This window comes from Podarcis tiliguerta (assembly GCF_965153285.1).
Source record: "Podarcis tiliguerta genome assembly, chromosome: 3".
Taxonomy (NCBI): domain Eukaryota; kingdom Metazoa; phylum Chordata; class Lepidosauria; order Squamata; family Lacertidae; genus Podarcis; species Podarcis tiliguerta.
In genome coordinates this window covers 38454790-38480274 of record NC_139536.1, presented here as the reverse complement: position 1 = coordinate 38480274, position 25485 = coordinate 38454790, and the positions used below count along the sequence as shown (strand labels likewise).

At 43.8% G+C, this 25485-nt stretch overlaps 2 protein-coding genes across 4 annotated transcripts; one reads left to right on the top strand and one right to left on the bottom strand.

Moving 5' to 3' along the window:
• Nucleotides 1-189: 189 nt before the first annotated feature.
• On the top strand, nucleotides 190-12615 carry POLH (DNA polymerase eta). 3 transcript variants are annotated; one of them, XM_083434636.1, is made up of 10 exons: nucleotides 190-498; nucleotides 1965-2099; nucleotides 2591-2808; nucleotides 4215-4384; nucleotides 5703-5806; nucleotides 6393-6512; nucleotides 7875-7998; nucleotides 8652-8717; nucleotides 9590-9762; nucleotides 10087-12615. In XM_083434636.1, the coding sequence occupies exons 2-10, from the start codon at nucleotides 2014-2016 to the stop codon at nucleotides 10928-10930; spliced, it is 1905 nt and encodes a 634-aa protein (XP_083290762.1). In that variant the 5' UTR covers nucleotides 190-498; nucleotides 1965-2013; the 3' UTR covers nucleotides 10931-12615. The 3 variants fall into 3 exon arrangements, with proteins under 3 accessions (XP_083290762.1, XP_083290761.1, XP_083290760.1); XM_083434635.1 differs by lacking the exon at nucleotides 190-498 and adding an exon at nucleotides 511-879; XM_083434634.1 differs by lacking the exon at nucleotides 190-498 and adding an exon at nucleotides 534-813.
• An 894-nt stretch (nucleotides 12616-13509) lies between these two features.
• GTPBP2 (GTP binding protein 2) lies at nucleotides 13510-25477 on the bottom strand. The gene is made up of 12 exons (XM_083434637.1): nucleotides 25149-25477; nucleotides 21450-21476; nucleotides 20762-20946; nucleotides 19836-19944; nucleotides 19340-19537; nucleotides 19063-19237; nucleotides 18635-18854; nucleotides 17809-17944; nucleotides 17213-17271; nucleotides 16654-16825; nucleotides 15975-16139; nucleotides 13510-15677 (listed from the first exon to the last, which is right to left on the bottom strand). Exons 1-12 carry the CDS (start codon nucleotides 25332-25334, stop codon nucleotides 15480-15482), a joined length of 1830 nt encoding a protein of 609 aa, XP_083290763.1. The 5' UTR covers nucleotides 25335-25477; the 3' UTR covers nucleotides 13510-15479.
• Nucleotides 25478-25485: the final 8 nt, after the last annotated feature.

Genomic DNA, 25485 nt, shown 5'->3' with positions numbered 1-25485 from the left:
AGAAAAGAGAAGTCTAATGAGCCCCGTGAGTTTGCTTTTTGTGTGTGTCCGCAGTAAATCTATGCATCATTTGGAACAATAATAAGCGGCATAACCCGTTTCTGACGTATAGTGATAGAATTGTAAAGTAATGCATGCGTGCTTTTTTATTTTATTTTAAATTGGGGTTATTGTCAGCTTCCACTGTCCCTGAACGAGCAGCTATCGCTTTTATCCCTCTCCGAAAGTGATCACACGACCGGGGGTGGAATCCAGAAAGTCCACAGAGCAGCTCAAGGAATTGCCAGTCTAACATTTCTACATCTGTCATCCCGCTAGTCTGGTGAAGGAGAGTCGCGTCACGGTGTCCCTGAGAGAATGACGTAATCGATGTCCTTCCATTATGGGGCGGAGGGAAATCCGTTCTCGGTCTATCTAGCCCGTGGCCTTATTTCCCCCCCCAAGACTACATTTCCCAATATGCATTGCGGTATAACCAACTGCGTTCGAGGCGCGGAGGTAGTTAAAGGCATGCTGGGAGTTGTATTCCCTTAGGCGTGAAGGCGGGAGTTTTAGCGGCTGAGGCAGCTGAACAAGCCTGTGCTTGTTCAGCCTCCGCGCACCCCACCTGCGGCTCTCAAGCCGAACCCGGCTCCGTTCTCTGCCTCCTCGCCGTGGCGGCCCTGTGTGGTCCGCCATGTCTCGCGGGCGGGAGCGGGTAGTGGCTTTGGCGGACATGGACTGCTTCTACATGCAGGTGGAGCAGCGCCTGGAGCCCAGCCTGCGCGGGAAGCCGTGCGCCGTGGTGCAGTACAAGACGTGGAAAGGCGGCGGGTACGGAGCTGCTGCTGCTGCTTGGCCCTGCTAGCTTTGCTGCTCTGCTCGTGTCTGCGGAATGAGGTGGGAGGAGGAGGATCTTGACCGAGGAGCTGGGGGGAAAGGGCCGTGCAGCTCAGTGGTCAGAGCAAAAGGCTTTAATCACCGGCACCCCCAGGGAGGGCTGACAAATCCAGAAATCCTGCTGAGTTGCTGCTGCCGCCCCAACCGGTGCTGATCGATCGATGTGTGGTCGATCTAGGGCGGCTTCCTAAGTTGCTCTCCCCCCCCCCCCCCAATTGCTTCCCCGCGTTGTGTTTTGTTTTTAAACTTCTTCCAAACAAGCCACAAAAAACTAGCATGCCAGGGCGTAACGTTTAAGCCTCGCTGGCTCCTTGCTGTGCTCGTTTTTATGTTTCTGCTTGCAGGGGGTTTCTTCGGCATTAAACACGAAACCTTCAGCCTTGAGACAGGACTGTCCATTCAGGCGCCTCATTCTGCTACATGTGTAGAGCAGATCCTATTCCCACCCAGAAATGGCAGTGGGAGAATATGGTTTCGTGAATGTTTTCTGGTATCAGTTCAAGGGTTTTCTGCTGATTTCAAAGAGCAAATGTTCTCGCCAGGCTGGCTTCCAGCTCAGCCTGGGTTTCCTAGGGTTTCTCTGGACTATAGACACCTTCTCCTTCCTGTGACCCATGTTTGTTTTTCTTTATCCGCTCCCCCCAAAATGATAGGATGCATTCCTGCACACTCCCAGTCTAAAATGGACTTCGGTTTTCACCTCTCAGGGTGGGAAAGCCAAATGCAGCATAATGGAATCCACTTCCCCGAGCCATTATACGACTAACAATTATATATTTCTGGACCCAATTTGATTCTAGTATTCCATAAACTATTTATAGTCTTCCACCTGCCTCTCAATATCTCCTCAAAACCTTTATAAATGTACCTTCCTCTTAAGATGGCTAAAATATTATAACGTGCAAGAAAAACTCTCTTTTAAGCTACAGTAATTTGTAGGTGGGTTTTTTAAAAACATGTTAATTTGTTAAAGACTCATTATCTAATGCTAAACTGAACCAAAAAAGTGCCCGGGTTTGTGTGTGTCTTTCATTGTCTTAAATCCATAACTTAATAGCTCATCATTTCTCCCTCACCCAACTTAGAATCATTGCAGTGAGCTACGAAGCTCGTGCTTTTGGAGTTACCAGAAACATGTATGCTGCTGATGCAAAGAAACTATGTCCGGATCTCCTGTTAGCGCGAGTACCAGAGGCCCATGGTAAAGCGGATCTCACCAAGTAAGCCCAGGATTGATTATTACGTGCAGCTATTGTTGTCCATGTGATTGTGAAGTATTCTGAAACAAAATAGGGTTCAGAATGGTTACAGATCAGCTATTCTTTTGATGAGTTTTCTGCTTTGTGGCTTAGGTTTGCTTTTTGGAAAGTTTTTGGAATCCTCTTTTGCTGTCTCTTTTCCAATGTGGATACAGTTTGTTCATTCTGGGTCTTCAGGCAGCAGTCTCTCTAGAAAGTATTTTTACCGTTCTTTGCAAATTAAACAGTCCATGCTTTCTTCAGAGTATAGTGAACTGAGCTCAATTCTTTTTCAGCCAGAGTTTATCTGTAATAGGTAAGATAGCTCTGTTAGCAGCATGCGAGGTGGGGGGACGACAACTGATACTTTCTGGTATACCCCTGTTGATGGCGTATTGCTAATTAGTTACCCCAATTATCAGTTAAGATGGAATGGGAATATTAGAGCATTGTTGGGTCTCCTTCCCACGTAGGTACCGAGAAGCCAGCGTGGAGGTGATGGAAGTGATGTCACGCTTTGCTGTGATTGAACGTGCCAGCATTGATGAAGCCTACATGGATTTAACTAGTGCTGTGCAGGAAAGGCTTCAGAAGATGAAAGGGCAGGCTATTGAAGCAGAGCTGTTGGCAACTACCTACATCCAAGGATGGCCAGACAGCCTCACAGCAGAAGAGAATACAGGCAACAAAGGTATTGCATGCCTTCAGACATACTGTTCCACTCTTTTACTTCAACTTCCCTTGCTCTTAATCCTGTGTAGATTATAATTCTATACAGAGGTATTTTCAATCTCAAACTTGTGTGCCTACAGAAGAGCATGGTGATGGTCTGGAGCCAATCCACGACTCTCAGGTTTAGCATATATTTTTCTTTTTCTCTTTGCTTCAGTGTTCATGTGAGGGTACTAAAGGTTTGAAGGGATGGTATGAAATTGGAAGTGTGCCCTTCAGAGGTAATGGATATGGTACCATGGCATTTTCTTCTTGAGCTGCAGCTTATAATACAAGTATATTTTCTCTATTTTGTCACTTTCTAATCTTTCGCGCACTTCTTGTTTAGCTTTGTAAGACCAGATTAATTTGACCTCAGCAAAATGTTCCCTAAGAAGAAAGACATGTCTGCTTTCTAACCTGCAGCAGGAACAAAGGAAGGTGATTAGTCCGCTGCTGAAAGGCCAGTATTGCAGTGGAGAGATCTGGGGAAAGGTTAAGAGTAAAAGCAGTAGGAATTGCCAAAACTGATGTACTTTGAGAGAGCTTATTGCTCAAGTCTGCGTGGCTATTTTCCATGTGGCTATTGTCTTTAGTTCAGTTCCAAATTTGGAAATTTATTTTAAGCTATTTAAGTTTACAGTGGTACCTCGGGATGTGAACGGGATCTGTTCCGGAGCCCCGTTCGCATCCTGAAGCGAACGTAACAAGTGACGGCGCGCGTGGGCAGGCTGTGTTTTGCTGCTTCCGCACATGCACATGACGTCATTTTGAGCGTCTGCGCATGTACAAGCGGCGAAACCCGGAAGTAACGCTCTCCATTACTTCCGGGTTGCCGCGGAGCGCAACTCGAACGTGCTCAACCCGAAGCACATTCAACCCGAGGTATGATTGTATTGCACATCTTCAGCTACCTTGCTACTAGTGTTAGAGCATCTTTTAAAGGCCAAATGGTATGAAACTTCCCTGTTGGGAGAGCTGTATGCTAGGTTGTGTGTTGCACTCTTACCTTGATTAATCTAATCTTTGAGACTTGCCTAAAGGGTAGCCTTCCTTTGGCTGCAAACATTTTTACAAAAATCAAAACCGTTTCCCCCCTCCTGCCTCCTCCTGTTTTTTTGCTTGCCATGCAAGTTTTCTTTCTTTCTTTCTTTCTTTCTTTTTTTCTTTCTTTCTTTTTTTCTTTCTTTCTTTCTTTCTTTCTTTCGTGGGCTTATTTGACCAAGGGTGGCCTTATAAAGAGCTTTCTGATTTCTTCCTGTTTTCTTCTTCACTAGATGTTTTACAACACTCTGTGCTTTTTGTAGCTTTCCTGATCTGTCACTCTGCCATGACAATAATTATTCTTTCAAGATTGGAGATAGGTTGCTTTGTGTTCCCCTTTAGAAGAACTGCGGGAACGTGGTTTGCGACAGTGGCTTGAATCATTGCCTTTCGGAGATCCCAGCAGTCCAGAGCTGCAGCTGACTGTGGGAGCTGTCATTATGGAAGAAATGAGGGCAGCTGTGGAATCTGTCACTGGATTTAGGTGTTCCGCTGGCATTTCTCACAACAAGGTATGTGTAAGACCAGCATGTTTGTGGTTTTGAACTCAGCACTACTAAAGCATTGTACCTCTTGGCCTCTCTATGTATTCAGTGGAATCTGTGCTGAACAGATGATTATTGTGACCTGGCACAGAAAACAGTAATGGAGGAATCAGGATAGGATTACACCCAATAATTGTAGTAAATACCATCATCACTCTGGTTTTGGTAAAATGTATTTTTATGAACAGCTCCAGAATGTGAGATTGGATGATGTGATGGACTGAAGATTTTGCCATCTAATGCAGAGCAGGATTAACAGGAATACATCTCCAGGTTGAGCCTCTTGTAAGCTTCCTAGACATAGATGTGTGGCTAGCTAATTGAGTTATTCAATAGGTTTCAACTGATTAGATCACATTTGTGTGGACCTAGTCAGTTACTAATGGCAATTGCCTCTGAACCTTCTTATACAGAGGGCATCAAGCTGGAATGAAGTATTCTGATTCGGAAGCTAGGAAAACTGCTTGTTATAGCATGCAGGCAGAACATCTTATTGTGTTTCTTGCTCTAAAACTATTGGCATTTTTATAGAAGAGATTAATAGAGGGAGAGATGATGCAAGTTGTAATAACAAAAAACATGGAGTTAGCCATTCCTGCCCTAGGCAATAACCGTATTGATGCCACAGGTGGAGGCCAGGATACCTAGCACCTGAGGGTGAGAATAGTAGATTACCTCTTCCACACAGCTATTCTGCAAAATGCTATAATTTAGAGGTAGTATTATTTATTTGATCAGTATTATTCTGTATTCAAAATATTAGGAATAAACAAATTGTTGCTAGATTTTGCAGCCACAGGCTGTAGACAAAAGTCATGTACCCAAATAAAAAGAGGGTATCATTGTATGAGGTTTCCTTTGAGGAGACAAGATTAGCCCAGACAATAAGCTCTGAAGCAGTAAATGTTTTTAGAGTAGAGATTCTCTTCTCCCTGCCACCAAACTTTCAATTTAAGAAATTCAGTAGGACGTAATTATTCTTTGATTATAAGAACCAAAATCTGACAGTATGAGAGATTTTCTATCCCTCTAGCGCCACAAATGCAATGTCTAGTTTCATTTAATTTTGAATTCCTTTCTCAAAACACTGGGTGTGATTTGGAAAAGAAAATAATCCATGATAACATTTGAAAACAAAAACTGCCTTCTCATTAGTTGCAGTATTTGTGTATTATATTCAACCTTTTCTCTAAGATGACAAAATAAACTCTGATAGACCAGGTGTGCGTTGGAAACCCGACTTGTAAAGCCAAGCTTCCTAAATTGGATACTTTCTTTCTTCTAGGTATTAGCAAAGCTGGCCTGTGGTCTCAACAAGCCTAATCGTCAGACTCTGGTGTCACAGGGTTCCGTCCCTCAGCTCTTTAGCAAGATGCCAATCAGCAACATGTATGTAAAACTGATGATCTGCTTCTAGAAGCCCCATGTGAGATTGCACTCATGAATATCGGAACTAGCATTTTTCTTCTGCACATTATTGTTTAGGGGTATTCTGGGTATACTGTAAGCATCAGACCAATGGCAGTCAAGAGATAATAAGAAGAGTGGATGCTAGAGAAAAAAAAATCCTTGTGCAAGCACCAGAATTTGGGGAGCCATAATTATTTTTCAGCCATCCTTCCTTTGTGCAAAAATTGATAAACTATCAATATTTTATATGCCAGTTTATTATTAGGTAGTGGACTGGGATTTTTCAGGCCTGGTTGCAAATGTAAATGAATTCTAATAAATATGTGGTGCTGTTTTATTATATTATCTTCCCAGTTGATTTCTTCTCCTGCACATACTAGTGTAGGCAAGGAAGAGGCTACTTGTTAATTTCTTGCTCCGTTAGGATGTCTCAAAAAGCCAAGTTTTGCATTGCTTTTTCTCCTTGTCCTGCTTATCTATCTGCCTTCTGCTAGCTGGTACACAAGAACCTGAGTCTGAAGACTTCTGCCTTTTTACACACGACAGCTTTCCTTTTCTCCCATAGCCGCAACCTTGGAGGGAAGCTTGGGGCCTCTATCACTGAACTTCTGGGAGTGGAGTATGTAGGAGAGCTGATCCAGTTCAGCGAATCACAGCTTCAGACCCACTTTGGAGAGAAGACTGGGTAAGTTGCTCACTAAAGTTCTGGCCTCTGCTACAGATTCAGGTTCCATTCATGTTTGCTTATGCTGCTGTCTTGAGTTTCCAAAGTCTCATTTCTACTGAGAACTTGACACAAACACATTAAGAGGCGGTGCATTTGCCTAAAGCCAGATGAAACATCTACAAGATTCAGGGAAGATTGCAGCATGTGCATTTTTAAAAAGCTCACTTCAGTCATTGCATTGAAGTAACACTTAATATGACAAAATAACAAAAGGTATTATGCATATACTGTGCAAATTCTATAGCGGTAGCTGTGTTAGCTGACTATTGGGTCGCTTTAAAAACTGACATTTATTATGGCACAAGCTTTCAAAGGATAGTCTGTTTCATCAGATGCATATGGAGTGTCATCCTCAGGTGACAGATATGTAATAGAGACTGTTGTTTTCACGGTCCAAATGTTCTACTCATGGTCACCCATAGCAGGAAGCTGCAATTTATTTAACATATTCGCTTCCACAGCAGATGAGGTTGTCATGTAATTACATATTTATCCAAGTGGGACAACAGAGTTTATCTGACTCCGTTAACCCCATAAGGCTATTATGAAATCAAAACAATATACCCTCTGGGGGTTTTATACAGAGGGCTGTAGTATAAACACTGACAACTGAGAAACACTGGCCTGTGAGCGTTCCAAATGGAGAACAGCCTTTCCCAAAGGTGTCATGGGTTCTGAAGATGCTCAAACTCGGGATGAAAGGGAGAAACACACTAAGAGGAAGGCATGCTTGGCAAACCCTCATCATGATCAATTCCCGCCCGGAAACCTATGTCCCCACTGTGGAAGGATGTGTGGATCCAGAATTGGCCTCTACACTCACTTATGGACTCACTGCTAAGACCATGTTTGTGGAAGACAGTTGTCCTCGGCTACAAGTAATCACCAAAAGAAAAAGATACAGATGGTAGCAGTGGATTATGTCATCAACTGTATTTTGGACATAAAATTGATGCTGATCTACCAGGATCATACTTCCATGTTCTTCCCATAATATCCAGCTTGGTCCTTGGTATTGATTCACTGCACCCCAGCAAAATGTCATAGCAGATTAGGGTGCATCACTAATAGCCACTCCATGCAGTTTGTATACCAATATCTATTCAGATGTGCTGTTAAGTGGCAGAGACACTTATGATAGGGAGTTCTCATTTGCCTTGCCTGTATTCTCTTTAGAATCTAACTCTTGGACTTGATCCTCATCTCCATTGATTTGTGTGCAGGTGCCAGATATATTGGATGTCTCTAAGTAAACAAGTAACATTTCCAACCTTGGAACCACTTATTTATTCAGCTCGAGTTTCTATATATGCTTTGCAGCTCCTGGTTGTATGACTTGTGCAGAGGGATGGAGCATGAGCCTGTGAAACCTAGACAATTGCCCAAATCCATTGGCTGTAGTAAGAATTTCCGCGGAAAAACAGCTTTGGTTACTCAGAAGCAGGTAAGAGAGTGTCCAGAGAGCCGAACCAAGTTTGTCCTGAGAGCAGGAATAAAAGATAAGGCAGCACACATTGCTGCACCCTTTCTCAAACCTAATTTGGTCATCACCTTTCAGCATCACTTTGCGCTGAAACGGTCAATAAATTGTTGAAGAATTCTATCAATGGGGAGGGGAGTGCCATATGTCTCTTGTGACCTGCTGATGAGCTAATGTAGCAGAGGAGGAATTATTCCTTGGACCATGATCTCTCTCTGCGGTGCTAGCAAATGAGATCCTTGTTCCATTTTAGCATCTAGCGCAGTGTCCTGTCCTTTGAGCATTCTGTAACCACATCTTTCCCTGCAATTGAATTGCTCCATGGCAACATTTCTGATCATGTCAAGATTATTTTATTTATTAAATTTCTATACTGCCCTTCATCCCAAGACCACAGGGTGCTTTACAATATAGAAACACAAACAAAACCAGAAACGGAAACAGTACTCTCCCCCTACAGTATTGTTTAGAGATCCGAAAGCTTTTGTTGTTCTTCTTGGCTTTCCATCTGATAAAAATGTCCTGTGGATGTTCCTTGCATATTTTGGTTTTCTATTTGTAGTAAACTGAGCAATGTCCCAAGACAGTAATAAAAAACACAGTAATTATGTATGTAGGTGCAGCATTGGCTTCTGCAGCTGGCCTTGGAGCTGGAGGAAAGACTGAACAAGGACAGAGATCAAGTAAGTAGGGAAAGATAGAGGTCCTATTATCTCATTGAGTACTTGATGTCTGAAGGAGATCTATGTGAATTGGGCTGAGAAGTGCAAGTGTGCCTGCCTCTGGTAACCATACATATCATTTGACTGAATGTAGCTTGCTAGAGGTCTGAAGTAATTAAGTATCTTCAGCAAATCGGGGTATGTCCCCTCAACCTGTTCTGGGTCGTCGTCGTCCCCGACCCTGTCCTCTGTAGTAGATTTGGGAGCAGGGATGGAGTCGAAGAGGAGGATTAAGCCCCATCACAGAAGTGGATGTCATTCCACTTGTGCCATTATTTAGTTAGCATATGAAGCCTATGGGTGGTATATCCATCTTTCCGCTAAGCACTGACTGGACCTTGACCAGCTCATTTTATTAAGCTGACTAAAGTGTGTGCCTTTAGATCACTTCCTGAAAATAACACAGATACATCCCTTTTTAGCATTGGGCTTTCCTTACAGATGTTGTCACGGTTGTGGTGAGCTGCTCATGAGTACTGAGCTCTTGTTAAAGACTAGAGTTCCTACATTTTTAGCTTCAATGGAGAATCATGGAGAAAGACAGTAGGGTTAGCTCCGTACTGGAACACATCTGGATTAATCCAGCCCAGGCAAACTCTGGCCCTCCAGATGTTTGGGACTACAATTCCCATCATCCCTAGCTAACAGGACCAGTGGTCAGGGATGGTGGGAATTGTAGTCCCAAACATCTGGAGGGCCGGAGTTTGCCTATGCCTGATCCAGCCTGATATCCACTACCCCTTTTTAAGAGTGTCTTCCTAAAATCCAAGTTATTGATATCTGAAGTATTTCTTGTCAGGATTCTTATATACTGTATATCTTTCTTCCAACAGAACAACCGCGTAGCTAAACAGCTGACTATTGGGATCCATATGCAGGGCTATAAACATACCAACAGCTTATCCCGCTGCTGTGCCTTAGCAAATTATGACGCCCATAAAATCAGCAGAGATGCTTTTGTGCTAATCCAGAACTGCAATACTGCAGGTGGCCAGCAGGCTGCATGGTGAGAACTTTTTTTCCCCTTGGACATAAGAGTGTTACTGCAGAGGAGGAAATGTTAGCTTTATCCCTTCTTCCAATGTACATATTGCAGAGTCTGTGCTAGAACAGAAAATGAACTACTAGTGGGCTGGACAGCCACGCTGTTAAGACAAATATTTATGATATGAGAACATTTATTCCGATTAGAGCTAAGATGAGGGTTGCTCATCACATATCCTTGGGCCAGCTTCTTCCACGCTTAGCAAATTGTTGAAAAATATCTGTGCAACCTTATTTTTTGAGTTTACTCCCTTTGAATTGCTTGCTAATGTGCCCTCGCCTACAGGTCTCCTCCAATTACACTTCTTCAGCTTTCTGCGAGCAAGTTTTCAGAAGCTTGTGCTTCCTCCGTGAACATTACATCCTTCCTGACGACTGACAGCCAAGGTACCCAAGCCACTTGCACCAGTGCATCCAGCCCAAATGGCAAGTCCATTGAAAGCCCCAAAAAGGAGACCCTCAAGAAGACAACCAATCCTATTCAGATGCTTTTTCAGAGGGCAGTGGAAAAGAAACAGGCCCAGGCTATGGTCAGGAACTCTCTTCCTGGTGTCAGCAATGAAATGAACTTACCATCAGTACCAGAGTCCAGTATCTGTCAGGATAAACGACTCACTCCCATTAACAACCAGATTCCAAAAGTTCCTGCGGAACAAAGTATCACCAGGAGCGACCCAGACTGCATGCAGAAACAGCTCTTGGTAGAGCAGTCTGTGGCCAGCTCTGAAGCAGGGCTCCTGGAGACCCCTTTAGAAACAGAAGTGCCTGAGGTCTCTTCAGAGCTCCCTGATCTGTGCAAGGAAAAGGAAGTGCATCCTGCTGCTGGAATTTCCCAGGTAGGGGCTGATAGGTGGGCTCTTCAGCCCTGTACTGGTGACACGATGCTGTGCGAGAAATGTAATCAACAGGTGTTGGTATGGGAGTTCACAGAACACTCGGACTACCACTTTGCTGTGGAGCTGCAGAATTCTTTCTCAGGAACTGACTCCTTCAGGCCATCTTTGCCTCCCACTAGCCCTCCAGCTAAGGGCAAAAGTAAACAGAAGACACACACAGCCTCTAGGGCCAAAAGGCCAAGGCAAAGCACAGATAGGACTTTGGATTTCTTTTTTAAGCGGCCACTTCCTTAGGATGAAGCTCATCTGAGCAGCTTATCTTGGAAAAAGAAGGCGCAACTTTATTTGCCTTTATCTATCTTATATCCATAAGTAAATAAATAAACAAACAGGATAATAAATTGTTTCAAACAGGTGCTTGGAAAGCTACAGGACTCCATGTTGTTACGAGACCCTGCACTTGGTAGTCAAGGTTGTTATGCCTTCTGCAGCACGTTCTTGCTCTGTAGCTTCAGATGGTGGCAGATGTCGCATCAAGGTGCCATATTAACAATACTACCAATTTATGGTAGTCATTGGGGCCGTCTCTAGTCAAACTGTCCCCCTCCACAGGACCTTCTTTACATTGTATGTCATTCATTTGTTTGAGTATTTTAAACTTGTAAACTGCCTTGGCAGAAGGGAGGTTTTAAATGCAATACAGTCATACCTTGGGTTACAGACACTTCAGGTTGCGTTTTTTTGGGTTACGGACTGCCAAAACCCAGAAGTACTGGAACGGGTTACTTCCGGGTTTCAGCGGATGCGCAGAAACGCCAAATTGCAACATGCGCATGCGCAGACGTGCCGCTGCGGGTTGCGAACGCTGTGAGTTGTGAACGTGCATCCTGCACGGATCACGTTCACAACCCGAGCGTCCACTGTACAGTCCATGCTTTTGAAGATCTAGAGAGGTGCTGCTCATGGGCTTTCCTAGGCCTGCTCTAGGCAACGAAATGTCAAGGGATGAACTTGGGCCCTTCTGCATCCTGCTCATGTGTTCTCTCATTGAGCTGCTTATATCAGAGTTGTAGGTTGTGACTGGCCTTTACTATGGTGGGGATTGCCCTTCCATAGGCACTTTGAGGAAGACGGTCGTTAGAGTTGAATGGATGCTGGAATATGCATTGCGCAAGTCCACAGGTGCCCATTTGACCACTTTGATCAGCGGAATTGGTGCTATCTAGGTGCCATGTGATAACTGTTCTGCATTTTAAAGAATTTGATTGTTTAGTGTGGCAGCACCTGCACTTTGGAACCCCCCCCCCCCCGCCTACTGAGATTAAGAAAGCGCCTTCATGGTACTCTTTTCATCATCTGCTAAAAACATTCTTGTTTAGACAAGCCTAACCAGATGCTTAGAAAGCTGAGGTGATTTTAATCTGTCTTTAATATTTTAACTTGTGTATTTTAAAGGATGCTTGTGAATTTTTCCACTTTGAGGTTTGTTTGTTTTTACAATCGAGTGGTGTATAAATTTTATGAAATAAATAAAGTGTAGAAACCAGTGTATACATATGGAAAGTTGAGGCAAATCTATAACATCTGTACTTTAATTTGATGGCTTGATTAAATATCTACTTGATGAGTATAGGTTTTATCTATATGAAAAAGCAGGACCTTATTTAAATAAAGTTGTCCAGTATGATTTAGGGTGTTTTACACCTTTAACTTTCCTACCTGGATAGTAACAAACATATACAATTATTGCCCCATGGTGCAGTTAGGGTATTGGACTAGGAGATGGTAGAACGGGGATCAAATCACCGCTGTCATGAAACTTGTTGTGCAACCTTGAGCCAGTCAGCCTCTCACCCTAATTTGACTCAGGGGTTTTGTGAGGATAAAATGAGGGGGGAAGGGAGAACCATGTATGGCACTTTGAACTTCTTAGAGGACAGGTAGGATATAAATAAAAGTGTCCAATTGCAGCTTTCTAATTCCTTGGATGTGATCTATAGTTAAGTATATTCCATAGGAAACCCATGATGTATGAAGTCTTCAGCTATACTTCTGGAACCATGGAAATGTGGTTACTGCTAGTGCAAAACCTAACAGCCTGTAGCACTCGGTGGTATCAGGGACAGGATTTCAAACTACGGTAGTTATAGGGCTTTAGAGAGTGCATTATTATGCACAGGTTACAGACACAAGATATCTATCTGGTCTTGTTTTGTTTTACTTCCTGCTAAAACCTTGGTCTGCTTTTTTCCCTTTTCTGTGGAAGTTGCTGGAAAGGAATTTTCCTCATAGGCAAAAATACTATCCAGTAAAGCAGAATAAGGGGAAATTTTATGTGTTGAAAGAAATTTTGGCAGGTTTGGGGCTTCTGTATAGAAATTGCAGCCTCTTTGTTGTTTTGTCCACAATAGGATGGAAACAATGCTAGCAACAGCACCCGATTTTAGGCAGTATTGCTAACATAACAAACAGGCTAAGCAAGAGCTTCATCCCACAGATGGTGGAGTCAGTGCTATTAGGATAAAGGAACTAGTCATAATTGGCAAAACGTGTGGCACTTTGCTACTTCAAATGCAAGTGGCAGAAGTTCTTGCGTTATCTATATCCAGAGACCTATTGGCATAGTGTGGGAGTAGAGAAACCTTCAAAAATTCATTATCTCTGCAAGCAAGCAGCAGCATACAATCCCCCCCTTTATACTCAAAACTGCTGTGGTCAGGCCGATAGTTCTCTGCACGCACTGCGGAATGTCAGATAAGCATGTGCTACCAACTTGTAAACACTCATCTGCATGGAAAACTAACAGAAAAGCCTCCACATATTGCCTGGCATCTCAATGCTGGCACAAGTTGCTGTTCAGCCGTACAGCACAATTTTATTCTTTTCAATAAAACATCTTTATTTTGTACATTATATATCTATATATAGAGAGAGATGAAAACACCTCTCTGATTTTTAAAGAATCCACAAACAGTGAATATGAAAAGCATGGCACCGAGAACACTCACACAACAGAAGGCAAGGAAAAGACAACCAGAAAGAGCACCTTTGAATGTTTGTCTGCAATGGGGTTAACTCTGCCAGAACTGTAAATTGCAGGAAAAGCACCTATTCCTCCCACAGGACAAGTATGTAGTGGCAATGGGTAACAGCAAACCCTCTAGAGGAGTGCATTAGGCGGCCAATTTTCTTTGTCTTTTCTAAAACAAGTGATCCAAAAATGCCTCTTGTAGAACCAATCCAAGTGATTAAAGGGCAATTGAGAGAGAAGCCAATTTAATCAGCAGATAACCATGATGCTTTGGGCCATGTTCACTACTACTTTATAGTTAACTGTCCATTGTGCTATTAAAAGGATGATTAGCAGAAAGATAAATGATTGTGGGTTATACTTAAAAAGCATCAACTTGGAAGCTGGCTGTATGGTTGCGCAGCTACAAGTTAAATCTCAAAGAGTACTTGCATTAAATAAACAGCTGTTGGATTGAAGTGAACTAACAAGGGTGTGCGTTTTATAGTGAATAAAAATGGATCGTTGTTTTCACTGGCCATGTTGGCTGTAGCAGCTGAACACTCAGTGCAGCAGTGGCTAAGATGGGGATAGGCAAAAACGAGAAATGTATTGCTGACTTTTAAAATATAATTTCCTACCAAAATGTTAAAAATATCCCACAATGTTTGACTGTCTTGCTCTGTTGCAAACTATAGCTTTAAGTGGACTGATTGAAATCTTAGGTATCGTATGGTTTTCTGTGGTGCATACCAGCAATATAGACAAACTGCTGCAGTAGGCAGCGTTGATAATTGTAGTAATAGTAATTGTAGCAACACTTCAAATCTTCCTGGGATAACCAAGCAGCGCTTACTGCATTAGCTTTGAGAAAATAAGGCATGTTTCCCAAGGAACGAGTTGGATTGGGGTGCTATTGAACTCCTAACGAAAGCCAGACGGTACCAATCTTTCAGTCAAGAAAACCACCAGCTCAGAAAACCACCAGCAAAGTACTGAGAAGTGCCAGAGCTAAGGGGGGGGGGCAGTTCTGCTCTAGGAAGCCACATTATATACAGGGTAGCTGCTCAACTCTGCCCAGGAATAAGTTGTCTTAAGATGTTTGTGATTGTACCTGCTGCATGAGATGGGGACAGTGGTTTCCATCAGGTCAGGGTTATTTCAGGGAAATGTCCCTCTTCTCCCACACCCCCAACCCCACATTTTCTCTAGAAGCAAAAACAAAAACCCCACAATGAAATTAGCTGTTAAAAATCAGCACACAACGGTAGTAGGGAGGGGGAGACCCAATAAGCCATTAGATTAAAATGAAACCAACAAACAGTTTAAAATGAATCAGAAATATCCTGAGCTGTACTGTGGGCAATGCAAACTTTTCAGCTGAAGCTTCTTCATCTGTCACAGGCAGCCTGTAAAAATCAGGCAGCAGGACAATGGAGACTGAGTGCTGTGGGCAATGGATGTGTCCACTATTGCTGCCTCAGGAAGCAGAATCCCCGAGCTGCAGTCCAACACACTAATTGGCTTTGCCCTCTACCCGGCAGTAACTTCCCAACAAAAGTCAACAGAACCAGGAGTTGCCGGTCCAGGCAAAGATGCAGCCGCTCTCATCTATTCCGGGGAAGGGACATGAAAGCAGCAGGTGATGAACAAACAACATGCTTAACTCGCTCCAGGAGGGGCACTCAATCCAAGCGGCAGTTCTAGCTTCCGCAGGAGCAGAAGGGGTTTGTCCATGTAAATTGACTGGCCAGCAGCAGCTCTGGACAGTGGGGAGAGACTTTCTTCCCTTCCCCTATTGCTAACATCAGGAAACCCCACTGATTTTGTGAGTCAGAAAGTGACCAGGTCAGAACTTAAGCCCTGATCCAGTCCATTCTCTTCGATGGTGATGGCTTGGATATAAGTGACATGTCCAATACCTTTGGTAACTCCTTCACGGAACAGCAATTTGGCTCCTATCTTCAAATATTCAGGATGTTTAATGAATCTGAAACATACCACAGCCTTTTCTCCTGTACGCAGCTTATCCTGAAGGAGGGAAATAATAAGAGTTACAAGGTCAGTCGCCTAGCTACTCAGCTTAGGGATTCTAGGAAATGAGGGGGGTGTTTAAGGCCACTGAGCAATTCAGTCCCAATATGCTTTGCGTGCTTATGAAACTCCTAGTGGATTTAACTATGCAGGTTCTCTTCTGAAATGGTGAAGGCATTGCAGAAGGGAGTCCTAATGTCATGGTTACAATAACTGATGCAGGATGAAGACGTGAAAGCAATGGAATGATTCCTTGAATAGACTAGAAAAGCACCCCTCTTCTCAAAGACCTACCTTCCCATGGATCTTCTCCACAATTGCTGTTTGTCGTACATTGCCAACATGCACCGTTACTTGAAATCCCTTCCGGAAAGTTGTGGCATGGAAGAGCAGAACAATTTCAGCTTCAAACACTGAGCAAATGGTGGGATTCATCTCTGGGCTGACCATCACCATACCCTAAGTGACAGCAAGACAGCTGAACCAATACTCTTGACAATGGTGCTCCTCTTTCCCCCAATATATGCACACTAGGTGGACTGCTACTGTCCTGCATGAAGTGCCCCATTTTCCATTTGCAGGAAGCTGGCCTCTCCACAGAAAGCCAAAAAAGGGAAGGGTAAGATAAGAAGTGTGTACATGATGAAGACAGACTAACAGTGGGTGAGGATGTGTGGGGAGTGTTTAATTGCCCCCTTCTGCTCAATGGCTTTCACTCCATTTTCTTCATTGTAGTTTTTTGTGGAAGCAAACCACCCAAAGCCATGGATTCAACTATTCCCAACCCCTGGTCCCGAATCAAAATGGCTTAAGTGAGTATATTGCCTGCAGAATTTTAGGGTGTCTTCTCAAGCAGGAGTTCCAGAGGAACCACAGTCCCTCAAAATATCATCCCTTCACAACACATGGTTCCCAAGAGGGTAGGGGAAAGCTTTTTAAAACCACAGCCCCCAGAAATAGGAGACGGACTCACTTTGCGCAGCAGCGAGCGGTCAAAGTGCCCAAGAGCCAGCGTGGCAGCTTGCCCAGCCCGAAGCACACGGCACGCCGAACGATTTCGCTGCATACTGCACACTTTCAGCTGGAGGAACTTGCCATCATCGGTTGGACCAACCACCAAGTTATCTCCCTCTCTACATATCCCGCTGGCAAGGGCACAAAAATCAGGAGTGTGTATTTAGCTCTCATAGAAAGGGAAAGCTTTTGCTTTCTACCTTCTTAAAACATACCCTGGGGCAGTTTCTTTACAGTCTTTCCCACCTCAACTACCCTCTATATCCCACAGGGAATGAATCCCTTCGGATGTATTCTTGTTTCTCTTTCACAGTCACTTCTGTCCTTGAAGTGAAATTGTATCCCCTTGATTATTGAGACAAGGCGTTCGGCTTCCACCTGCACAGTATTCCCAAGCCTACAATGAGGAAGGAAATGCTAAACTACACTGCCAGTCCTCCCCTGGGGGACAGAAGCTCTTCTGCATCCCCTCCCTATCAATACTGACCCCAAGGCACCATGCAAATAGCAACACCCACCTTGACAGAGTTCCTCCAACAACAGTGCCCACCTCTGGTACTGTATAGATTTCATCCACCTGCAGCAAGACAAAATCAGGAGCTTGAGACCTGCTATATGGCTAGGCCTGCCACCCCCCATGAATGCAAAACAGTTCTGTCTTCAGGACCCATTCCTGAGCACTTTCTTCCTTACACTATTTCTCACGTCTCAAGCATCCCAGGGTACCAGCCCTCAGTGAATACTCCTCATTCTTCAGGCGTTTCCTATGCTTGTCTACAAATGAAATAACCTAGACGCAGCCTTTCTCAACCTGTGGGTCCCCAGATGTTGTTGAACTACAACACCCATCACCCCTAGCTAGCAAGGCCGGAACTCAGGGATGATGGGAGTTGTAGTCCACGAACATCTGAGGACCCACAGGTTGAGAATCACAACTAAATGATACCAGGGACCTACATCAAATCCATTTCTTTGTATAAAAGCCAACCATAAAAAGAGCCAGCCACAATCTCACTGGGCAACCATCCTTCCATCTCCAAGATGTCCTTGCCCTCGACACATGAAGTTACTTACTGTCTGAGACTCCCAATAACATCAAGAGAGCCTTGTGTACCTGGAACTCAGTGAGTTGCTGCATAAGCTCTTCCTGTTCTTTGCTGTTTGTCAGAGGAGGAAGGATGTTGAGGAAAACTTTCAGGTGATCCAGGTTATCTCCAGAAACACTGGACAAGGTGAAGATAGGAGTGATGCTGCCAACACACATGAAAGAAATAAGATGGTGAGCTGCAATTCTGTGTACGATTGCCATGGAACACAATGGGAACTTGACTTTTACAAGTAAATAGGCACAGGGAACAAGTCCCTATGACTGGCTCCCAGAGAAGTTTGAGAGGAGTCATCTAGGATTACACAAACTGTGCCCATAAATAGGTCTGATCTTAGCTCTGTACTGCAGTCCCAGTCCCACTTGCCTTTATAATTTTACCTATTTAAATACTGCCTTGTAACAGGAGTCCTTGGGAAGGCTTACATTAACAATTCACATTTAAATAAAGTACAACAAAAACATAAAAAGTCCATTCAAAACAGAGAGAACCTGGCTTGTTTCTCCTTCTCATGGAAATGTACTACCAGCTGCAACAGTTCAGGATGCAATCATATCAGAGGCATAGGTTATCTAGTCCCATAATGCAACACTAGAACTACTAACGCCTGTACCACCTAGTTAAGCCAGTGGGGTAAGGACTTCATCTATACATGTTTTTAAAAGTAGAACATGAGAGTGATCCCATTAGTCACACTGCAATATTCCACAGACCTGGAGGTACTCGCACCTTTCTCTTTAAATCCACTCTCTTCTAGTGAGTTCGTTGCAATTGCACCACCCATGTCAGCAAGTGATCATCCCTCCCACGCTGAGAAGGGCAAGTGATTCTTACTTGGGAGACTGTGCAAATTGCTGTGCTGCCGTGACGGCATCGTCGTCCGATGTTACTAGCAAGGGGAGCTTGTTACAGCCAGGCTGCTTCAGGATCCTCTCCAGCTGCTTCACTGTCCGCTCCACAGTGGCTTTCGAGCACAAGTCCACTTTGCTAATGACAATGAAGAAGGGGACCTTGAGGGCCATAGCCAAGCCGAGATGTTCTCGTGTTGTGCCTGCTGCAAGAGATAGGATGGCAGGGAGGAAACAAGTTGAGAAGATGGGACCCCAGAGCAGTTTACATTCTGCTTGAAATGGGCATATGTATTACTGTGCTACAAGGAGTGAGGTCTTGATTTTTATTGACTGCACATCATCTTTGAACGAGATGTGTCATGCCTAGGTTACAAAATATGATTAAATCATAACAGGAAACATGCAGCTTACCAATTCCTGTGTTAGCGCTCACCACCAGCATTGCAAAATCGGGGCAGTAACTTGTGAGCCCAAAGATAGTGGTTTTAAGGTACTTGTGGTGGCCAGCCAAGTCAATGAAAGTGATCATCTTAGAGGAGCTCTCGCAGATCTCTTCAGCTGTCCGCGAATCACTGTAGTTGACCACCTAGATAGCGGAAGACACTGCTGTTGAGCATTCAAAAGCCAAGGCAAGAAGCCATATTTTGAACCAAAGGAGCAAGACAGCAACGCAGCAGCACAAACACACCTCTCCTTTGCTGTTAAAGCCAAGAATTTCAAAGCTGATGCTGGACGTCCTCCCAGATTGGATCTCGTGCAAGTGCCGAAAGAGGTTGAGACGAGCTCTACCTCGCCCGTTATCTAGCTCTCCTTGAGTCAGGACACCCAACAGAGTTGACTTGCCTGAATCCACATTCCCAAGCACAGCCACTCGCAGATCTAGGAACTTAAGGGGAAAATGAAGAGTTGTACAAGCATATTTCGAAACAGAACTAACCGATAGAGACAAGAGTTTTTGAAGTGCAAGGTGTGATTCAGACCTTGACTGCCTTGCAGAGTAAAACACTAAGGGATTCAAAATCACTAGGACAATTTGTATAATTGCCTGTGATGTACGGCAGCTCTCCAAAGCACTAGCCAATGGAGCATCCTTTGAAGTACCTTCATGGGACATGAAGTTCCAGTTGCAACTTTCTAAACAACAAACTGCTTGTATCAGAGGGCATTTGAATCGAGTGCGTTACCTGCTGATTATCTGGGACCTTTCGGACAAGGACCTCTGTTATTTTCCTGGGAATATCACTGTCATAATCCACTTCTCTTTCCCGTAGCACCGTGATGTCAGCTCCTACTCTGCACATTATAAAACAGAAAGCCGTTGGGTGTTAATACATCAACTGCAACGACTTCCTGAATAGGTGATGGAACAGGACTATTTTGCTGCATCTTTCAGAAAGGCCTCATGTGGACACAGCCTACAAATTTAGGGTGAAATGTTGTCTGCTTCCCCATTTGGCGAACCCTCATCAATCTCTGACCATTAAGTAATAGCTTGCTTGCCATTTTTGTGGGGGTGAGGACATTCACATGTGACATTTCAGCATAGATATTAGCCCAGTTTTCCAAATTTAATAACTAAGGAGTCTGGGGAAATGTACGCCACCACATATCACAAACCATTTACTAGCCAGACCACACAGCTGCTCATTTGAAATCACTAGACATGACAACACAGACATATAATTTTCTCACCATAGAGGAGTAAAGTGGGTTAAAACAATGTGTGCAAATATAGCAAACTATGTAGTTCTCATTAAATAAATCTAATAGAGAGGAATACTGACTGTATTAGCACTGATTAGTGAGAAACCAGCCAGATTTGGCTTCTTTTCAGACAGAATTAGGCACCTGCTGTGCAAGGAAACTACATAGATTTCTTTTTTTTTAAGGAACACTCTCTTCTTACAAGTGTGACTTGCCAGTAGGTGCACTTAAGGGATTATGGTAATGTGAGAAAAAACCCTTAGGGCAAAGGACTTGGTGCATGGAATGCATTTTCCTAGGCTGGAAATATTCTGTGGGATAGCAAAACCAGAATGCCAGCTCATTTGTGGAAATAATGAAGCATAATTTGCTTGCTCTGGCCCAGAAGTAGGACAGATGCACATACTTCTCAGCCATCCGCCGCAGTGTTTTGAGAGAGGCACGCATCTCCTCTTCTGACAGTCCTACCAGCAGTCCGTTGTCCTCTACACCAATCTGGTACACTGCCTCACCACGGCCTTCTTGTAGTCGCCACTTCATCTGCGTTACTAGGTGTTCAAAGCGGTACTGGGAAGGATTAACTAGTTTCAGCTGCCCAAAGAAAGGAGTGATTACAGTCAACAAGCAAGGAGATCTGATATGGGCAAGCAATTTGCTTTTTTTAAAAGGAAAAAAAGTAGAGTTCAGCACTAGAGTTTGATCATTGGGTTGAACAGTTTATCATTTGTTCTGAGTGACTCTGTCAAGTTCAGATGCAGCAGTTAAATTCCAGGCAGCTCAATAAGAGAAAAAACAATTCACTGGGTAACAAATCTGAAAAATTATCCAAGATAGCAAAAATATCTTGATTAATTATTACAGGTTGTCTACTACTTAACATTAGTTTTTGAAGAGAGGTTCCCAGATTCAGTAAAATTAAATACGAGATATCCAATACAAGCACAAACATTTCATTTGCTTTGTATCTTCCAAAAAGTATTGTTTTGTTTGCAGCAATATACTCTAATTGCTAGGTAGTAGTATGACTCGTAACATAATTTGACATATGGCTCTTAAGAACTTGGTATCAAGAGCCCATCCCACAAGTAACTCACCTTGTATTCTATGTTCCCATCTTCTGCCTAATTAAAAGAAGAAAACATCACAGGTTAGTGAATTCTGCACTGCTCATCATTTTACATACAACTCTTGACATCTCATTTGTCAGCTCAGGGAAGCCAGCACATAGCAGTGCCTGATTTAGACAGAATCAATTATATCAAGAGTTGCTAAATGCTATAGTTCTGGGCTCCATATCTATAAAAAGGACCAAACTGTAATGAAATGGCTCCCATAGTGCACTTTTAGAACTATGCTTGCCTGGGTCATCACTGTTCTGCAAACAAAACAACAAGCAGATTTACGAAAGCCACAAGAGCTGACTGTGAGTTTTAGTAGTATATTTCCAGCTGCTGTAATAGCTCAGATCACGGAGAAGGCTTCAGAAATAATTCTCTGAAGAAAAAGTAAATCTCAGGTCAGTATTTCAAACAGACCCAGTCTCCTACTCTGCCTGCATGAATCACTTTGAATCCTTCACTGGGCCTCTGTCTCCAAGATACCTCCTGAAATCTGTGTGCTGGCTGCCAGTTTTTGAATCTGTGGATAGACATTATTTTTTGAAGTGGAGTAAGAACTCACAAATTCAGCTTCTACAACTAACTGGAACAACTTATGTTGACCAACAATATCAAAAAATTCTGAATATGTAAAACAAGTTCAACTGACTACCATCCAGCTCCATAGTAAGCCTGGAAACTGGAATAGACATGAGGAGAAAAACACCTTGCTTCATTAATCAATAACGAAGACATACACCTGCAAGCACTGTCTGTTTCTTAAAGATTTCTTCCTCCTCCTTTCACCCTCCCAAGATATTCTCCTGCACTACCTCATACTGCTCTGGCAAATAGCATAGTTCTCTAACAAATGTGCCTTATGCTGGTCTCTTCCTTCAAGCACACAGAGCTTCGAATGACTAATGTGACAGGCAGCTGAGGGAGAAGAAACTACGGTAGTAACCAGCTTGTAGTACAAAAAACATCCCAATGCCATGGCAGATCCACAGGAAGATTGCCACTTCTGATATTCCCTAAGTACTCAGAAAATATTTCTCCAGAAGACACCCCCATATGAGCTAAGTGTTAATAACTAGCACTAAAAATTACTCAAGTGGGGTGGGGGAGACAAGACTATCTCTAAAATGTAGATATGTGACATTGAATTGTACCCTGCTAATCTTAGTTCAGAGATAGTGGTGTGAGTGCAGAAGGGAAGTGTAATAAACAAGACTAACAGCAGCATGAAATCTGATCCACTCAAATTTCATTTCTTCCTGAAATAATCTTGTTTTTCTGGAAGTAAATATCACACTCCCTCTATGAGCACATTCAGAGTTCTTTCCATGCAGCCTGCTGCTATTTTCTAGCTAAAAATGATGGTGGCAAGGGAAACACATAGTAAACAACATCATGGAATAAACCACCTACATACTGGAAATGAGACAGGTATAATGCTGAGTTTTTCTCCTAATATGCCCACTCAATCTTCTAGCTTTTATTTTATTCATGTAGCATCATCCCCACCAGCTTGAGTTTAGAGTGCCTAGGAAATCACTGCCTTAGAAACACAACATATCAATGTATTTTAGGAAGCAAGAAGTTGTTTAACTTTTATCTACTGAAGCTGCCGTAGAAGTGATGCAGAAAAAGTGACAAGCTTAGGCATGCCCCAAAATAGTCCACTCAAGTCAACTGAGGGCAGAGAGGAAGTACAGTACCACTAAAGTCTCAGGGGGGATGAAATGACTAATTCTGCTCTCTGGGGAAAAGGAAGGCTCACCTCCCTAAAACAAAGGACCAAGTTTTTATTATTAATAATATTGTTGCACATCTTATATGGTTTGCTTCACATTGATTCCAACTGCTATCAATGCTTGATGAGACAGAAACAGAACAGTTGGAGATCAGCTTTCACTAGTATGAAAGAACTGAAGGGGCATATGTGTGTATGCATATATGAGTTTTGAATGAAAATGAGCCAGGATAACAGAATGGGTTTGAGACTGTAATACAGCTTTATTAAGCTTTGAGTCTCTAGACCAGGCACCCCCAACCTGCGGCCCTCCAGATGTTTTGGCCTACAACTCCCATGATCCCTAGCTAACAGGACCAGTAGTAGGGGTGATGGGAATTGTAGTCCAAAACATTTGGAGGGCCGAAGGTTGGGGATGCCTGCTCTAGACTATCTGCATCAAGGTCCAGCCCACGTTCAAGCTAATCTGCCACTGCCAGGTGACACACAGTAGGGACTAGTTCTCATAGAAGTAGTAAACCTATTTCTAGGTTGTACAGTTTCAGGTGGGGGGGCTCACTTAACAGTGCTTCTCTATAGCACAACCCAAAAAGAGACCACCTACACATAGAAATCTAGATGTTAGTGAAAACACTAGGTTAAAAAGAAATTCCTGACATCATGTTTTCTATGTACAGGCAACTGTTAAGAGACAGCAGTAGGATCGAAGAACATGCAATTATGTGAGCCCCTAACTATAGACTGAAGCATGCCATTGAAATTCAAAGAAACCTATATTATACTCAGACAGACCATTGTTCCATCTAACTGAATACTGAACACTCTGTCTGGCAGTAGATCTGATGGGCTTTGGTTCAAGGTTTTTCATATAACAAATTATCTGACCTTTTTAATTGGAGAATTAAATTGGACAGAAGACCTCAATGAGAGCTAGACAGAGCTTTCCACAGGAACAACCAGGGCTTTTTTTCAGTCAGAACTCACCAGAACTTAGTTCCGGCATCTCTCAGGTGGGCGCCATTGCCATTATAAAAGAACAAAGGAGGCATTTGTGGTGAGTTCCAGCACCTCTTTATCTAGAAAAATAGCACTGGGAACAACATACTACAGAGTTTCCCATCCACAATTCAAGTAGATATGGACTAAATATATTTGCCCATTAACATCATTAGGAACTACTAATGAACTTAAGTTTCAGTCTATGAGAGTCCTAGTCCTTCCAAATTGGACTGGCTCCCTTCGTTTCAAGTTAACAGCTGTATGAACCAATAAAAGCACAACTTTAGTGACTCGGAATCGCCACAAGTGGAAGAGAGGAAAACAAACACTGCTAGACGTTGACAAAAATGGTATCTATTTCCCTTTTGACACTCAGGAAACCTACAGTTTCCGAGCTCAAGTCATTCACTGTCAGAGAGAGGTCAAGAGAAACTTCAAAGTGTGGCTGTCAAAAGGAGTGCGGGGGGGGGGGGGGGAGAGAGAAGGAAAGAGAAAGAAAGAAAGAAAGAAAGAAAGAAAGAAAGAAAGAAAGAAAGAAAGAATCTACTATAAAACCACACATTTCAGTCCAAGGATACTGCAACTGAAGTGAAATGTGCGTACATTGCAGAGCACAACAACCGGGCTACGAGTGTGAAGCCGATGGCAGTACCAGCTGTCCAAAATATCGAATGGCCCTATTCGGTAGAGCTATGCAGTCTTGGTAGGATGGTCTTCTACCCCTTTCCTCTAAAACACAGCCCAGCCTTGGACGTTTCCAGCATCTCCCTCTCTTCCCCCACATCCCGATTTGCCACAGGGGGCTTGCCGCCACCTCCCCCAAAGTCAGGGGGACCACAAAGGCAGAAGCGGGAGGAAAACCCCGAGAGAAGCCCATCGGATGCAACACGAGAGGAGGACCCTGCAAAGACAGCCGACCACCGAAGCCCCGCCTCACTCACCTCCGGGGGCAGGTAGGGCGGGTTGTTGGCCTTGCCCCCCCGGTGTCTCCCGTTCTTCTTCCTCCCCCTGGAAGACCCTCCGCCGCTACCGGAGCCGCTGCCCGCGCGGCCTCGCAGGGCACCGCCGTTCCCGCCCCCCATAGGCCGGCAGCAGCCCCCAAATAGCTCCGACACCCCCGAGTCCATCCTGGGCCGGCCTGACACCCGGCCCCGCTCCAGCCCTTCCCCCGGCCACGGATGCTGCTGCCGCCTCCCAGCCCCGGACTTGGCTTATGACGGCTCTCTAAACTCCGGCTCCTGACGTGAGAAAGAACCGCAAGGCACCACGGGAAACAGG

Coding starts and splice junctions, on each gene's coding strand:
- GTPBP2 (XM_083434637.1), bottom strand. CDS start 25,334: ATGGACTCGGGGGTGTCGGAGCTATTTGGGGGCTGCTGCCGGCCTATG. Junction 19,538..19,835: donor AGGTCCCAGATAATCAGCAG/GTAACGCACTCG, acceptor TTTCCCCTTAAG/TTCCTAGATCTGCGAGTGGC. Junction 16,826..17,212: donor GTTGGAGGAACTCTGTCAAG/GTGGGTGTTGCT, acceptor TGCCCTTGCCAG/CGGGATATGTAGAGAGGGAG.
- POLH (XM_083434634.1), top strand. CDS start 677: ATGTCTCGCGGGCGGGAGCGGGTAGTGGCTTTGGCGGACATGGACTGC. Junction 6,513..7,874: donor CACTTTGGAGAGAAGACTGG/GTAAGTTGCTCA, acceptor TATGCTTTGCAG/CTCCTGGTTGTATGACTTGT. Junction 7,999..8,651: donor CTTTGGTTACTCAGAAGCAG/GTAAGAGAGTGT, acceptor TTATGTATGTAG/GTGCAGCATTGGCTTCTGCA.